The 16,785-nt window shown below is 65.8% G+C and overlaps 1 protein-coding gene across 1 annotated transcript in view; it reads left to right on the top strand.

Annotated features, from left to right (window-relative positions):
- Positions 1-16,785, top strand: part of FGD5 (FYVE, RhoGEF and PH domain containing 5) — an 83,591-nt gene that overhangs the window by 30,385 nt on the left and 36,421 nt on the right. Inside the window, exon 3 of the mRNA XM_055135510.1 lies at positions 10,586-10,718. Within this exon, the coding sequence (XP_054991485.1) occupies positions 10,586-10,718 (133 nt within the window). The remainder of the gene's footprint in view (positions 1-10,585; positions 10,719-16,785) is intronic.

Raw genomic sequence — 16,785 nt, 5'->3', positions numbered from 1 at the left:
CCTCACGCCCTCAGATGAAGCGTGTCAGCCTCACACTGTAGGTTCCAAGCTCCGTGTCCAGAGATTCTGAGTTCCAGCCTGTGAAACCCCCCCCACTGCTCCTGTGTTTGGGCGAGAGAGCTGGGGGCCGGGGATGGGGCCCACCCCGTCACGTGTGTGCAGGCCAGCGTCTGGCACCTGCTCCCTGGGCTCCGGGACGTGGCTTGCTCACACAGCGCATCCCTGCCCATCGCTGCCCCTGTGTTCCTGTTACGGGACGGAGCATTCAGGACGGAGAACTCAGCGGGGCTGGGGGGCGGGTGTCCGCACGGCCAGCTCAGCCCCTGCCTGGCTGACGGGCCCCAGTGCCTCCCCCGCTGGCCACGCCCGGCCCGACCAGTTCCTCTCTGTGGGCCAGGGGTGCCAGCTGCCCGGCCCAGGGCAGGGGAGCGGCGGGGAGGGGCAGCCTTGCCTGGGCTCCCCCAACGCCCGCATGCTCATTCCCACGCACCCCGGGGCCCTGGGGCCATGTTTCCCCCTTTCCTGTGGCGGCCCCCCCCCCCCGCCACCCTGGGAGGCTCCCCCCGGAGAGCTCGAGGCCCGGAGGGCCCCCCTCCCCCCCCCCCCCCCCCGGAGCCTGGCGCATCCTGAAGCCACCAGCCGCTGTCCCCACCCCCAGCCCGGCTTCTTCCTGCTCCCTGGGAAGCCTGGAGGGAAATGAAAGCGGTGCCGACCTCAGCGGGGAGGGCCGGGACCCTCGGGGGGCGCTGGGCACGGGGCCCTGGGCGGCATCTCAGGCAGAGCCAGGCTCAGGTGCCAGCGGAGTCCCGGGCAGACCCGCTGCTGCCTTTCCTGCACCCCGTAGGCTCAGCAGGTACCAAAGCCCAGAACCCAGAGTTCGGCCCGAGCCGGGGCCGGGTGGGGGTGGGGCAAGGCTTCAGGCGGGGTCCCCTCCCCACCAGAACCTCGGGTGTGCTTGGGTCATAGCTGCTCGAGAACAGCTCGTTCTGGAGCGGGATTTGCTTCAAAGACGTTTCTCTCGAACCCCGGGGAGGGGGCGGGGCAGAATCATCATTTTATGTTTCTTGTTATGTTGTTGTTGTTGTTGTTATTTTTATTAGTCCCCAGGGGCCTCCCCACCCCTGCCTGCCAGAGCCGGGGTTGGGGGGCCGTCCCTGGCCCTTCCATCTCCAGCCCGTGCCCTGCTCTGGAGTCACTGCATCACTGTCACGGTCATCCTGTTGCTCATCGATTTGCTCGAGCGGGCACCAGTAACGTCTCCATGGTGAGACTTGTCCTGTTTTTGGCATATCGGATATGCCACGGGGAGCTTGCCGGGCTCTGCCGTGCGGGCGGGATCCTCTCGGTAGCTTGCCGGGCTCTCCGAGACCCCAGTTCAACCCGGTGTAACGGCCCGTGGGTGTCAGCCTGCTCTCCACGTGGAAGGAAGTGTCACAGCTGGCTCGGGGGCCGGGCTGCCCCCTCCCGGGACGCTGAGAGCGGAGATTCCTGAGGACGGGCCCGGGGACGGGCTGTGCCACCCCCCTAGGGTCTGTGTCCCCGCTTGCTGTCTCCTTTCCAGCACTTTCCTCTCGTCCCGCGCCAGCCGGCCCCCCGTTGTTGCCGGGCCTGTCCTGGGCGTGGAGGGAGCGGCTCTCGGCCCGTTTCAGGGCAGTGACTAACACCCTCCCCCAGGACCAGAAGCAGCAGGCTTGGCTGCGTCGCTAGGAAATAACTCCAGATCTTCCGACACAGCCCCCAAACGGCTCGCAGGGTGTGGGGGGCGGGGACGTCGCCTGGCGTGACACCCCCCCACCCCGTACACGCTGGGCTCAGAGCTGGGACACCCCTCCGGGTCCTCTGGGGTCCGGGCAGGGATCTGGGTGGGATTGTCGGGGTGGGGGTGTGACTCAGACGGTAGAGCACATGCCCGACACGGGTGAGCTCCGGGCTTGACCCTGAGCACTGTATGGGGAGCACCTGTGGCCCGGGTACATGGGGAAGCCCCCCAGATATTGTCTTGCAGAGGTGGGCCACTTGGCAGCCGGGGGGCTGGAGGGGCTTCTCCCCTCCCCTTTGTGCTTCCCTTGATCTGCAGGGGTGGGGGCAGTGCCGCTGAGCCCCCCCCATCCCAGAGCCCGGATCCGCGTTGGTTCAGGGAGTGAGAGCCGCCCAGGCCCCCAGACCCGGCGCCCACCCTCAGTTTCACCCTCCATGATGTGGGGGTCTCTGCTCCCGAGACCGGCTGGAGGGTGGGGAGGGGGGTCAGTGGGGCCAGGGACAGGGCCTGGCCCGGTGCAGGCTGGAAAGTGCCCCCCCGGGCCTGGCATCACCGGCTTTTCCTGCTCGCTCTGGCCTCCCCTCCCCCTCGGTGGGCAGAGTGGGGCTCAGCGGCCCCTGGGGGGTGGGGGGCGGAGGTGGCCTTTGTTGGGGGGTTTCCCCGCCCGGTCAGCGCGCGGCCCTGCTCCCAGAGCGGCCTTTTCACGCGGAACTATTTTGAGGTCGGAAATGCACGTCCCTGGAGGCCCGTGACCAGGCGTGTGGGGTCTGTCCTGGTAGGCAGGTCGGGGCCCAGCGCAGCCCCGGGTCACCAGCTCGGTCACGGGCACACGGAGGCCCCGGAACCTGCCTCAGGCCACACAGCTGCGGGGTCCGCACCGCCCCCCTCCCCCGCACTCTCCCCAGGGGACCCTGCACCACGGGGGCGGGTGGCCAGGCCCAGCCCGGCCTCGCCGTGCCCGCCTCGAGCTCCCAGGGGTGTGGGTGTGGGTGGCCCGTGCGAGCGGCCAGCCATTGTGTGCCGGCCTGGGCGGGGGGTGTGGCCCTGCCCGCGGGCCCTCCCCCGGGAGGAAGTGTGGGTGTTTACAGGAGATGCTGGACCCGGCCCGGGCCCCCCACCCCAGGAGAAGATGTGTCTGGGTGCTGCTGGGGCACCCCGAGTCCCGCCCAGGGTCTGGGCTTTTTGTCGTTGGAGCAGCCCCCCCACCCCCCACGCCCCCCACCCCCAGGAGGCCGCACCCCGCAGAGCCCCAGACGCCGACCTCCTCCCCCTGCCGCAGTCCTGCCCACCTTGACCCCACTTTGCCCACCCTTAAGTGGGGGGACCCCACAACTGGGGGTGACAGTGGGGCAAGGCACACCAGACTCTGTCACCATGCAGCCCGGCTGGCCCTGGGATGTTGCCTGAGAAGGTTCTGGAGTGAGAGTCTGTGAGAAGGGGGGGCGTGGGTTAGTTTGGAAGCTGGAGTGAGATGGTGGAGAGAGTCTGGCATTCCCTGGGCCACTCACGCCCGCCCCAGCCTCTCGGAGCCCGTTTGCTCCTGGGGAAGGGGGTGCCCCAGCCCCCAGGGCCACCCAGCGCCTCTGATCAGGCTGAGCCCGCGGGGAGGCGCTGCTGCGGTCTCCCCTGGCCCCTCCAGCCAGTTCAGGTGCCTTCGCCTCACACTTGCCGCCTCCCAGCCTCCTGACCCGGGGTCTGACGGGGTCTGACAGGGGTCCCCTCATTTCCTTCCTTTGCCTTGTTCCCCTCCCCTCCACTAGAGGGACCTTCTGCCCTTCCCCCTTCACCCACTCCAGGAACAAGGTTCACATGTCCCAGGTTCCTTCCCCTACACGCGTGTTCAGTTTCACTCAGTCCCTTACACACAGACACAGTTTGCACTCTCACTACTCACACGTACTCATGTGCTTTCCATACATGCACACACTCAGACGCATGCACACATGCATGTTCACTCACACTGACACCTTACTTGTACCGTGGTAATGAACATGCGCTCGCATACTCAGGCACATGCAGACACTCGGAGGTGCACACACAGGCATCTCTCCCGTACCTGCACACGCTCACACAGGTACATGCACACACACATACTCGCACACACTCGCACACACACGTACACCTCCTCTCCTGTGCCTGCACACGCTCACGCTTACACATGTACATGCACACACTCACCTCCTCCTCTCCCACATCTGCACACGCTCACACACACATGCACACATGCACACACTCGCATACACCTCCTCTCCCGCACCTGCACACACTCACACACACATGCACATGCACACACTTGCACACACCTCCTCTCCCTCACCTGCACACATTCACACACACATGCACACACTCGCACACACCTCCTCTCCCGCACCTGCACACACTCACACACACATGCACATGCACACACTTGCACACACCTCCTCTCCCTCACCTGCACACATTCACACACACATGCACACATGCACACACTCGCACACACCTCCTCTCCCGCACCTGCACACACTCACACACACATGCACACACTTGCACACACCTCCTCTCCCTCACCTGCACACATTCACACACATACATGCACATACTCACACTCCTCCTCTCCCGCACCTGCACACGCTCACACAGGTAGACGCACACACAGTACACCTCCTCTCCTGTCCCTGCACACACTCACGCTCACACACACATTCGCACACACCTCTTCTCCCATACCTGCACATGCTCACACACTCGCATGCACACACTCATATGCACACACTTGCACACACCTCCTCTCCCGAACCTGCACGCGCTCACGCTCACACGGGCACTTGCGCACACGCCGCGCACTCCCCCGGACCCTCGCCCGCACACAGGTTCCCCGTGCCACGCCCCTCCACAGCTGTCTCCTGCGAGGCTGCGAGTACTCCTGAGCGCATGGGGTGGGTGTCCCGGCGTCGGGGGGCAGCAGGGACGCTGCAGGGGCGGGGTGGGGGGGGCCAGGGGATCCGATGTCAGCAGTTCCGGTCCCGTCCCCGCGAACAGTGCTTGGACTGGCCAGGCAGTTCTGCTTCTGGAACTTTCCTTTTTTCAAACCTTTGCGTCCCCCTGGGCTCCCCCGTTTCACAGCTGCTCAAGGCTGGGCATCAGCCAGCCACGTTCCCGCCCCGTCCCCTCACCCGTGCACATCTCCCGGCACCGGGGTCCCGGCCTGCCGCCACGCAGAGTGGTGTCACTGAGGGTCACCGTGCGGACACGTCACCTCATCTCAGTCCCCAGGTCTGTGATTCTGGAACATTCCGACCCAGGTGTGCGCAGGCCCTGGGAGTGTCTTCGTGGTCAGTGAAAGCGGGGGAGGGGGTGTGAGGGGCGTCTGCTGGGGGTGCGCAGGGAGGAGCCACAGTAGCGGGGAGAGAAACCACGAGACGCGCTCAGGACACGGAGTCCCCCGAGGGACTGTACGACGAAGAACAGAATCACCTCGAGAGCCTGGAAAGGGGCCCGTTAGCCCATGTGCAGCCTGAAACTTGAGCCTCATCAACTTCCTGGTGGAACTGCCCTGGTGGTCAGGGAGGGCTTCCTGGAGGAGGAAGGGATCTGGGAGCTGGGCTGGTGAGGAAACTGCAGACTCCGGGGCCTGGCTGGAGTGAGGGAGTTGGGGCGGCCCACGTTCCCTCTGCTGAGCCCGCAGAGGAGCCAGGTCTGGCCACAGGGTGTCGGTCCCTCCCTTACCCCCACCCCACTGGCTGGGCTGCAGGGGAGCCTGCGTGACCCCGAGAGCAGGGCATGGTGGGGCGCCTGTCCGCAGAGGCCTGGCCTCGGCCGACAGGGGGCGTTTCTCTCTGGGTGGTGCACGTGTCCTGAGGCAGGCCTGAGAGGCAGCTGTACCGTCCACTGCAGGACCACGGGTCACTTTGGTGTGGATGGTCAGTCGCGTGCTGCAGGCCCGGGCACCCTGGGGCCTCGGGAACCGTGGGGACCCCTTGGCTGGCCCCCCAGCCCTGTGGGGATGGCCCCTGCCCTCGGCTTGCGGCTGGGGTGGCGTGTCTCTCACCAGCGGGGCCCTGGGAACGCCCCCTCCAAGCTGCTAGCCCAGACCCTACCGATGGCGAGTCCATCCCGGGGGCTCTGACCACAGTGCTCTGGGGTGCTCAGTTTGGGTGTGGGGGGCGTCCGAGTCCCGGGAAATCTCTGTCCCCTTGGGGAAGGGGACACAGGAGGGGACACGGCAGGGCCTGGACGGGCCTGGGGGACGGGCTGCGTGCGCCTCTGCAGAGCCCTGGGAGGGCTGGTGGGGACGGGCTCAACGGTGTGAGGTTGGGGCTCCCGACCGCCCCGCCCCCCTCGGGGGCCTCGCCAGACTCTACACAGTGCTCCCCCCCCCGCCGTGTCTGGATCCACGGCTCGAACCCTGGCCCCGGCAGCTCCTCCCTGGAGCCACACTCACTGTCGCCGCCCCCCCCCCCCGGGGACTGCGTGGGCTCCAGGGCGCCTTCACAGAGAGCGTGGGGCCGGCCCGAGTCTGGTGCCGGGTTTCAGGCCCCAGTCTCTGAGCGCCGCCCTCCTGCCCCGGGCCCCTCAGGCGAGCGGCCCTCGCTGGACCTGCTCATTCAGGGGGGCCGGAAGCGGACACAGAGCCAGTGACCGGTTCGAGGGGGCCCCGCTGAGTCGGTGTTCGGGCCAGGCTCCTCACTCCTGAGCCCAGTTTCTTCCTCGGCTTTGCTCTTCCCCCTCCCTGGGTCCCGGCTGAGAGTACGGGGGCCAGGGGCCAGGTATCACTTCCTGGGTTCGATCCCCAGCCCCTCCGGGAGGGAGCCCTAAGTGCACATCCGGGAGTAGGGCCTGGTGTCCCCCAAACGCTCCCATCCCCCCTCTCTCCCTCCTTTCGGAGTCGCTGTTGTCATTGTCACTGTTGCCACCAACACACAGTTGGTTCTGGAGCTTGCACACGTTCCGGTGACAGTGGCCTTTGGGGTTGCTCTTGCTGCAGTGCTCACGTACCTGGCCGGGTGTGGCCACAGGTCACTCGCTCTATTGTGTCTCTGGGGGGCCCAGGCAGACCATGCTCCGTGTGGTGGGTGCAGTGGGGGTGGGGCCCCGGGGTCAGGCTTGCACGGCAGCACGCTGGGCACCGGCAGGCCAACATTGCGCCTCCTGCAGGCCGGGCCAGGCCTGAAGCTGTCTTTAACTTCTCTGCATGTTAGTTCCATGAAGTAGGTTCTGATTCGTATCTGCGGAGTAAGCGAATGAGGGGTGGGTAGGTGGGGGATGGAGAGGCGGGTGGGTGGGTGACCACCAAGTGGCAGGGGGGTTGAGCATAGTAGATGAATGGGCGTGTGGATAGATGGACGGATGGATGGATGGATGGATGGATGGATGGATGGATGGATGGATGGATGGATGGGTAGATGGATGGATGGTGGATGGATGGATGGATAGATGGATGATGGGTAGATGGATGGATGGATGGATGATGGGTAGATGGATGGATGGATGGATAGATGGATGATGGGTAGATGGATGGATGGATGATGGATGGATGATGGATGGATGGGTGGATGGGTGGATGGATGGATGGATGGATGGAAGGTGGATGGCAGGTTGGATGATGGCTGGATGGCTGGATGCTGGGTGAATAGATGGACGGATGGATGGGTAGATGGATGGATGGAGGGTGGGTGATGGATGCATGTATGGGTGGGTGGGTGAGTAGATGGCTAGATGACTGGATGGATGGATGAATGGATGGGTGGGTGGGTGGATGGCTGGCTAGCTGGCTGGAAGGTGGATGGAGGGATGAATAATGGGTGAACGGATGGACGGATAGATGGGTAGATGGATGGATGCGGGGGGATGGATGGGTGGGAGGAAAGAATAAGAATCCTTTGCCGAGTGTTTAGGCCAACTCTAGACTGTGCGTTTGAAGGGCAGAGAGCTGCCCTTGCCGTTGGCCCCGATGAGGGATAGCAGAAGAGGGTGAGCGGCCTCAGGCGGCAGCTGAACCAGGGCCCACCCTGGGCCCCTCCAGTTCTCGAGGCGTCCGCCCGTGGGAGCCAATATCCGGAATACCCGAGCCGGGGCAGACCCCAGGCTCCCCGTGGCCCCGGTGGGGTCACGGACCAGGTCCAGGGCCGACGGTGAGGCCAGGTCCACGCCACCTGGCCTTCTGTGGGCAGCGTGGGGCGGGGACTGACCTTGAGCTCCGCCCCCAGGGAGCCACAATCCTCCCTGCGGCCCGACAGCTGCGTCTGTCTCCTAGACCCGCGCAGGGGCGTCTCGAGGCTGGGAGAACCCGCGGTGGCGTTTGTCAGCCACAGCGGCAGAGAGGCCCTCCCCCTTCTCCACCCCGGGCCTCCAATCCTCGCCCCTCACCCCCCCCCGCCCCGCCCCGTGGCCCAGCCCGGGAGCTCAGGGCCTCCTCCGAAGTGGCTGAAGTGGCCACGTGGGCCGTACCCCTCCCTCAGAGCCCGGCCGGCAGGGGGCCGTGCCCGGTGCCCCAGCCAGGGCGCCAGTCTCCCTCTACAGGGGAAGGTGGGGGTGGAGGCCGGGCCTGCCCTACCCGGGCCACTCTCCTCCTGGGGGACTGGGCTGCACCCAGATTTCCCAGCAGCTTCCCGGAAGGAGAGGGACCCTGGCGAGAGGGGGAGCCCTTCTCCCACACAGCTACCCTGGAACCTGGGCATCTCCTGGTGCCTTCCTCCCACGAGTCACATTGATTGATTGGTTGATTGATTGATTGGTTGGGGTGGAGGCAGGCCTGTCTGTGCTCATGGCTGACTCCTGCTTCTGTGCTCAGGGCGTGTTCCTGGCGGTGCTCAGGGAGCCATCTGGGATGCTGGGGATTGAACTAGGGACTGGCCGGTGCAGGACAAGCGCCTGCCTGCTGTACTCCCTCCGGCCCCCCGAGTCACCTCTGAGCTTCTCCCCACTGCCCGCTTGGAGATGGGAGCATCAGCACCCCAGCTCCAAGCCCACCCCCCTCCGACGGGTGCATGCATTATGTTCACTCGATCAAGTGTTCAGGATAAGGGGCCAGCGTGATAAGACTGTTGTGTGTGTGGGGGAGGGCGTTTGCCTTGCATGTGGCAGACCCAGGTTAGATCCCGGCACCCTGTAGGAGTGATTGCTGAGAACAGAGCACTGCTGGGTGTGGCCCCCCAAAAACAATCCTCCCCTCCCCCTCTCCCTCCCCTTTCTCCTCCTCCTCCTCCTCCTCCTCCTTCTCCTCCTCCTCCTCCTTCTCCTCCTCCCCCCCCTCCTCCTCCTCTTCCCTCTCCTCCTCCTCCTCCGCTTCCCATGGTACGTGGGGTCTACTCTCGGCTCATGTTGAGGGCTGCCGACAGGACCATGTGATATGGGGGATCAAACTGGAGACGACCACGTCTCAGGCATCTTGACCCCTGTAGTCTCCCCAGTCCCAGAAGATTTTTGCATATAACCAGTATATTAGTGCATATGAGTAAGTCCTTTGACCCATTGTCTGTCTGCTCACTCCTTTCTACACTCATTTACCCACTCATCAATCTGTCCATTCATTCTTTCCCTGTTACACCCACCCATCCACCCACCCATCCATCCATCCACCCACCCATCCATCCATCCATCCATCCATCCATCCACCCACCCATCCATCCACCTTCTATACTCCCCATCCACCCACCCATTCACCCATCCACCCTTCTACACTGCCCCCTATGCACATATCCACCGTCCACCGCACCCACCACCCATCCACTCATGCCCCGTGCATCCTGCCGCCCTCCCACCCGTCTAGCCATCCACCTGCAGCTCTCCCTGGCATCCCAGAGGGCAGAGCTGAGGGTTTGTGGAGGCTATAACCAGGCCAAATGCTTGGATTTTGGAGACCGGGAGGAAATGTGAGTTGTGGGGGTCCACACTGCCAGGAGGGCACGGAGGCCCGGGGGCTGCTGGGTCAGGGGCCAGAGATGCTCCAGGCCGCCTCCGCTCCAGACGGGCTCTGTCCTGGGCACAGCCCTTTGCTGCCCAGGTGCCTCTGCCCAGCCCACTGTCCTCTGCCTGGCCGTCCACAGGCCTATTGTCTGATTCTGTTTGCCGCCTCCTAGAAGCCCTCCCTGGGCTGTGGAACAGCCCCTGTGCTGTGCTAGGAACACCGTCTCCTTCACACGTGCCCACGCGGGACCCCGTGTTGCTCCCGCCTTCTCTCGCTCTTTCTTCCCCACCGCGCGGGCCTTGCCAGGCGGGGAGCAGCCGTCGGCCGCAAGAGCTCAGTGGCGGGGCGCCCCTGGGCGCTCCTTCTGCAGAGGCCTCGGGGCTCCCGGAGTCGGCGGGAAGGGCCGGTCGCGACCCTGCCCGGGCTGCCACTCGGGCACCGATGCCCCCAGGGGAGTCTCGGCCCACCCTGGGGCACGAACCTGCACCACATGTCCTGCCGCCCGCTTTCTCGGCCCAGGGCCACCTTGAGGGCTGGCCGTGCCGTGACCAGGCCAGCCCCGGACCCTGGACGGAACAGCCCTGCCTGCGTCCGTGGTGCTCGGGGGAATGGCTCGCGGTGCCCGCAGCCTGGCCACCCGTGTGCACGGAGATGCCTCGTGCCGTGTGAGCTGTGAGCTGGCGTGGGCTCGTGTGACACGAGGCCGCACGGGACATTCACAGAGTCCGATGGAGGAGCCGGGGCTGTGGCTCCCTGGCGAGTGCTCGCCTGGCGTGTCAGCCACCCGGGCTCCATCTCCAAACACCGACACAAGAGATGACGGGAGGCCAGCATGGCTGGGAGGGGGACAGCGGGCAGGGCTGTGCCAGGAAGGGCCCCAGCCCTGCCCACGGCCCGCCGGCCGGCGGGTGGCCGCTGATGCTTGTCCGCTCTGTCCCCAGCGCCTACACGGAGCCGTACAAGGTGTGCCCGGTGCCCACGGCGGCCCCCAGGGAAGACCTCAGTTCGGACGAAGAACAGGGGAGCTCGGAGGAGGAGGACGGCGCTCTGAGGGACCCCAACCTCGCCCATAAGGTAGGCCCCTCGTCTGGCCCTGCTGGACCCCGGGCACCAGGGCCGCGGGGGCTGTTGGGGTCCCCTGGGTCTGAGGAACTGGGGGGGGGGGGCTTCCCAGAGCCTGTGTGGATGGAGTTGCCCAAGAGGGGCTGGGTTGGGATGAGGACGGAGCTGGGTCCCCGTGCTTGAGCCCCCGGGCCTCAGTTTCCCTGTCTGTGTGGTGGGAACAGGGAGGGCCAGCAAGGTGGGACTTTGCACGAGCTCGAGGACGCTGCCAGGAAGAGCCAGAGGGGAAGGACTTGCCCCGGGTCACCCAGAAGGCGTCCCACCGTGCTGGGGTCAGCAGGGGGCACTCCTGTTTGCTGCCGCGGGAGGGGGACGGGCCAGGAGGTGGGCACGGCAGGAAGTGCCCCCGCTGGTCTCCTGAGGGGTGCTTGGTGCTGGTGGGCAGTTGACGCATGCCCGGAGCAAGTGCCTGCGCTGAAGGGGCTCAACCCCTAAGCTCCCCGCACCGTCCCCCGTGCAGGGTGCCCCGCCCCCACAGCGGAGGTTCAGAGAGGCTGTGTCACTTGCCCATGGCCACACAGCACAGGCCGGAGGGGTCGGGACTCCAGTTCACAGCAGCCGGCGGCCCGCTCTGATCCTGCAGGAAGGGGGCGTCGCCTCCAGCCCCTGGAGCCTGTGGAGAGGCGCCCTGAGGTCAGGGGAGGCGGGAGCAACAGGGCACGTGGCCCTGGATTGAGTCCCCGTCTGTGGGCCCACAGCCTGTCACTCTCCTGGGGCCTCAGTTTCCCCCTTGGGACAGCACCGATGTGCAAGTGCAGGGAGTGCCAGCTGGTGGTCCTGACCGGGGGCGCGGCAGGGGGCTCGCCTGCTCCGGCCCCGTGTCACCCTCAGGCCAGCCTCTGCCCCGCTGGTCCAGCCCCCCCTCCACCCTTCTAAATCTGCTTCTGCCCCAGCAGCCCCTCCCCCGGGGGCACACGCTCCCTCCCGGCCACGCCTCTGGTCTTCCTGGCCTCAGTTTCTCCCCATGGCACGTCTTGGGGGACAGAAGCACATGTGTGGACTCCACCTGCACCAGGGCCCCTGTCCCGGGGCCCCTGGTACACGGTGTGGGACGGCGTTGGGAGCGCTCCCGGGTGTTGGCTCAGCGGCCGTCACCGCCACCCGCTCGTCCAGGACATTTCCATGTCCGCAGAGGGAAGCCCCAGCTCCCTTAGATGCTGGCTCCCCCCTGCAGTGCTCGGCGCCTGCTCCCGAGTCAGTGCTCACGGATGGGACTGGGGAATCCTGCATGCAGCGCCTCGCTCAGCTCACTGGACTCTCCCCGGCCCCAGGAGCGTCCTTCCTTCTCAGGGCCAGTCCTGTCCACTGTCCCCCGTGGGTCACCCCTGGGCAGAAATGGCAGCTGTGGGCACCTCCAGACCCTGCCTTCATCTCCCGTGTGAGCCCAGAGTGGGGCTGCTGGAGCCTCTTCGGGTTTCATGTCTGTGCGTCTCCCACAGTGGCTGGTGTCAGGGCCCCCCCAACTGCACACCTGCACCTGCACACCCCACACCTGCACCCCGCACACCTGCACACCCCACACCTGCACCCCGCACACCTGCACACCCCACACCTGCCCCTCACACCCCACACCTGCACCTGCACACCCCACACCTGCCCCTGCACACCCCACACCTGCCCCTGCACACCCCACACCTGCCCCTCACACCCCACACCTGCACCTGCACACCCCACACCTGCCCCTGCACACCCCACACCTGCCCCTGCACACCCCACACTGGCACCTGCACACCCCACACCTGCACCTGCACACCCCACACTGGCACCTGCACACCCCACACCTGCCCCTGCACACCCCACACTGGCACCTGCACACCCCACACCTGCACCTGCACACCCCACACCTGCACCTGCACACCCCACACCTGCACACCCCACACCTGCACCTGCACCCACACACCTGCACCTGCACACCCCACACCTGCCCCTGCACACCCCACACCTGCACCTGCACACCCCACACTGGCACCTGCACACCCCACACCTGCCCCTGCACACCCCACACCTGCCCCTGCACACCCCACACCTGCCCCTGCACACCCCACACCTGCACCTGCACACCCCACACCTGCACACCCCACGCCTGCACCTGCACACCCCACACCCTGCACCTGCACCCTGTACACCCCACACCCTGCACCTGCACCCTGTACACCCCACGTGTGCACACCTCTATACCCCACACCTGCACACCTGCACACCCCACACCTGCACCCCGCACACCCCACACCTACACACCTGCGCACCCCACACCTGCACCCCGCACACCCCACACCTACACACCTGCGCACCCCACACCTGCACCCTGCACACCCCACGTGTGCACACCTCTATACCCCACACCCGCACACCTGCACACCCCACACCTGCACACCTGCACACCCCACACCTGCACATCTGCACATGTGTGCACCTCACGCCTGCGTACCTGCACACCTGTATACCCCACACCGCACACCTGCACAACCCCACACCTGCACACCTGGTACACCCCACACCTGCATACCTGCACCATGCACACCCCACACCTGAACACCTGCACACTCCACACAACAAACCTGTAAACTGCACACCCCACACTCACACACCTGCACACCTGTATACCCCACACCCGCACACCTGCACAACCCCACACCTGCACACCCCACACCTGCATACCTGTACACCCCACACCTGCATACCTGCACCCTGCACACCCCACACCTACACACCTGCACACTCCACACAACAAACCTGCAAACCTGCGCACCTCACACTCGCACACCTGCACACCTGCACACCTATACACCCACACCTGCACACCTGCACACCTATACACCCACACCTCACACCTGCACACCTATACACCCACACCTCACACCTGTACACCTGTACACCCACACCTCACACCTGTACACCCGTACACCCACACCTCACACCTGTACACCCCACACCGGCACACTTGCACACCCCACACCCGCACACCTGCACACCTGCAAACTCCACACCCCACACCCGCACACCCCATGCCTGCACACCCCACACTTGCACACCTCTGTACCCCACACCTGCACACCCCACACCGCACACCCCACACCCACACACCTGCACACCTGCACATCCCACACCTGCACCCTCCACACTTAAACACTTCCAGCTGCTTCACTTCAGCTGCTTTTCCATCTGGTCGTTGCCCCTAGTGGAAACTCTGGAATTCCAGGCATTTCATGTTCTGTTGCTAATTATAGACGAAAAGGGATTTCGCAGTGTCCCGCAAAGCCGCACACATGATGCACCTCTCTTCTTGGTCTTCAAGGCACCCCAGAGCCTTTGAACCTGCAGCCTCTAGAGCCAGGACCCCGCTGCCACCCGGGGTCTTTCCACAGCTGCCTCCCCGCCCCAGGGCCCCTGCCGGCCTTTGCACAGAGCTGGCAGGTGCGGCGTAGCCCCTCGGCCTTGTCTGAGCCTGGGGGCTGTTTCCTTCCTCATCCTTGCCTCCGGCCTGCTCTTCCCCTGACGTTTCCCACTTGCTGGCACTGGCTTTGCGGGTTCTCGCCTCAGAAGCTCCAGGCAGCCCCACGCTAATCCATCCTGCCGCGCAGAGAGGGGTGCGGGCTGCGGGTGGCTCAGCCTTCCGCGCCCGGTGGAGCAGAGACCCGCCTTCCTCCCCACCCGGGTTCCGGCCCGCGGGCCAGGAGAGGAGAACTCGTGTGCCCAGCTGCTGGGTGGCAGCTAGTGTGATGACCCCGAGGTGTGTCATGGCATGGGTTCGAGTGATAGCACAGCCGGCTTTGTGCACGACTGACCCAGGTTCGATCCCTGGCACCCCATAGTGTCCCCCCAGCCCCACCGGGTTGAGCCGGGAGTAAGTCCTGAGCTGTCAGGTGTGACCCAGACAAACAGTGCCCCCCGCGCCCCCACAGCCTGGCAGCAAACTCTTCTCAGGAAGCTGAGGCGGACCAGGTGCCAGCCCATCACGGCCGCTGCGCCAGGCCGGCCCCCCCTTCCCCCCCACCTGTCCTGGCGAGACCTGCAGGGCAGAGGAGGGCCCCGCTGCCCGTGACCGCGGCTTCCCGAGCTTCCCAGCAGCCTTTGCGGGAAACCACCCCATGGCAGGCGAGGAGGATTTTGTCACTGGTGTCCGTGCCACCTGCCCACTGGCCCGAGCTCCCTCCTGTCCCCTGGCCGGGCCCGTCCCGATGCTGCTCGTCTGTGTTCCCGGGGCCTCCCGCAGCCCCAAGGTGGTGTTTGCTCTGAGGGTGCCCTGGGGGGTGCCGTGTGGCTCGGGGACCACCTGCCTTGCTGCTGTGCCCTCCCGAGCCCCCTGCGGGGAAGGCGACCCGGAAACTCTGTGACAGCCCAGGCAGGCAGGGGACCGTCCAGGCAGGAGAAGGCGCAGGGGTGGGGGAACTGCGGGAAGGAGAGGGGGTCTGGGGGGCCAGAGAGGTGTTGGGCAGAGGGGCCGGGCCTGGGGCCAGCCGAGGGGCATCCCCGGCCCCCGTGTGACAGGGCCGCTGGTCCAGGGAGCAGCGGAGTGTGGCCGGAACCGGAGCAGCAGGGCGCACGGGGGTGGAGGAGGTGCCCAAGGAGGCGATGGTGGCGCGTCCAGGGGCGGGTGGGACGGGCCCGGGCACCTGGGTGGCAGGACTGGGCCTTGGCGACGGGCTGGGCCGGAGGCTGCCGGCGGCGCGGGAGGTGGGAAGGCCGCGGCTTCTCTCTCGAGTGTGGGGCTCAGCCGTGCGGCCGCGGCCTTACCCTCGCAGGCCCAGGGGCCTGGGGTCGGCGTGCGGGGAGGAGGGGACGGGGCTCCTGACTGGAGGCCTCTGCTTGCTGGTTCTCTGCCGAGGGTGAAGAGCCGGGCCAGGTCACAGCAGCCTCAGACAGGCTTGGGGGTCTCAGCCCCCCGCCCTGCTTAAAGACGGCGGGGAGACCCCAATGCGTTTTTGTTCCTCCGAGTTCTTGTCACCTGAGACAATCACTGCGGGTGGGCGTGGGGGGACAGAGATGCTTCTCTTCCGTGGGAAAAACAACATGAGCCGGAGCCATGGCGCAGCAGCGAAGGTGTTAGCCCTGCCCTGCACGTGGCCGACCCGGGTTCGATCCCCGACGTCCCATAGGGTCCCCCTGAGCACTGCCAGGAGTGACTCCTGAGCTGAGAGCCAGGAGTGAGCCCTGAGCACCGCTGGGGTGGTGGTCCCCAAAGCAAATGCAGTTACAGACCTGTAGAGAAACCGTTGTCCGGCGCACGGGCAGCGTTTTGCACGAGGCTGTTCTCAGAACCACTAGGAGTATAACTCCAGGCCGTGTTTCTGCCAGCATGGCGTTGCTCCCTGTTCAGTGCTCATCAGGGTCGAGTCCCGTGAAATCCAGGCTCACCAGAAATGTGACTGGAACGGGGAACGGGGTGGGGGAGGGGGCGCAGGGCAAAACCCTGGAGATTCCAGGGCCCCTTCTGGGGAACTGCTGTTCTAGCAGGAAGTACCCCTCTCGTGTTACCTTTGGAGAAACTGAGGCAGACTCGGGCCCAGCGTGGCCAGCTCTTTCTTCGGCCCACAGTGTGTCTCGAGAGATCCTACCTCCCCGCCCCCTGCCCTGGTGTCCCCATGGCTCCACGGAACCTATTTGCCAGGGAGCTGGGAGGCAGGGGTGCATGTGGGGCCCGGGGGAGCAGGGCTCAGCCTGAGACACCCGAAGAGTCTCGGCGTCCGGGCCCCCAGCCCCCACGCCCCTGGGCGGAGCCCCGTTCCCAGAAGTCTGGCCCCGGGCACTGCCTCCAGCCTGGAGTTCATTTCCTGGTTAAACAAACATCTCGATTAAATGGCCCAGTCGGTGGGGCACCGCCCAGGAGCCCCGGCTGGCCCGGCCTCCTCCCGTCCCGCAGGGGGAGACACATCCATCACCGACCTCGGGCCCGGGCACAGGCCGGCCAGCGTCCTGCCAGGCGGGGCCGAGAGGGACGTGCAGGGTGGCCAGTGTGCGCCCCTAGCCCGGGGTCTGTCCCCGACAGATGAGAACAATGAATGACGTCAGCCCCGGAGCG

Source organism: Sorex araneus, chromosome 4 (genome assembly GCF_027595985.1).
Source record: "Sorex araneus isolate mSorAra2 chromosome 4, mSorAra2.pri, whole genome shotgun sequence".
Lineage (NCBI taxonomy): Eukaryota > Metazoa > Chordata > Mammalia > Eulipotyphla > Soricidae > Sorex > Sorex araneus.
The sequence above is the reverse complement of the archived record's forward strand: the minus strand, read 5'-3'. Positions and strand labels throughout refer to the sequence as shown.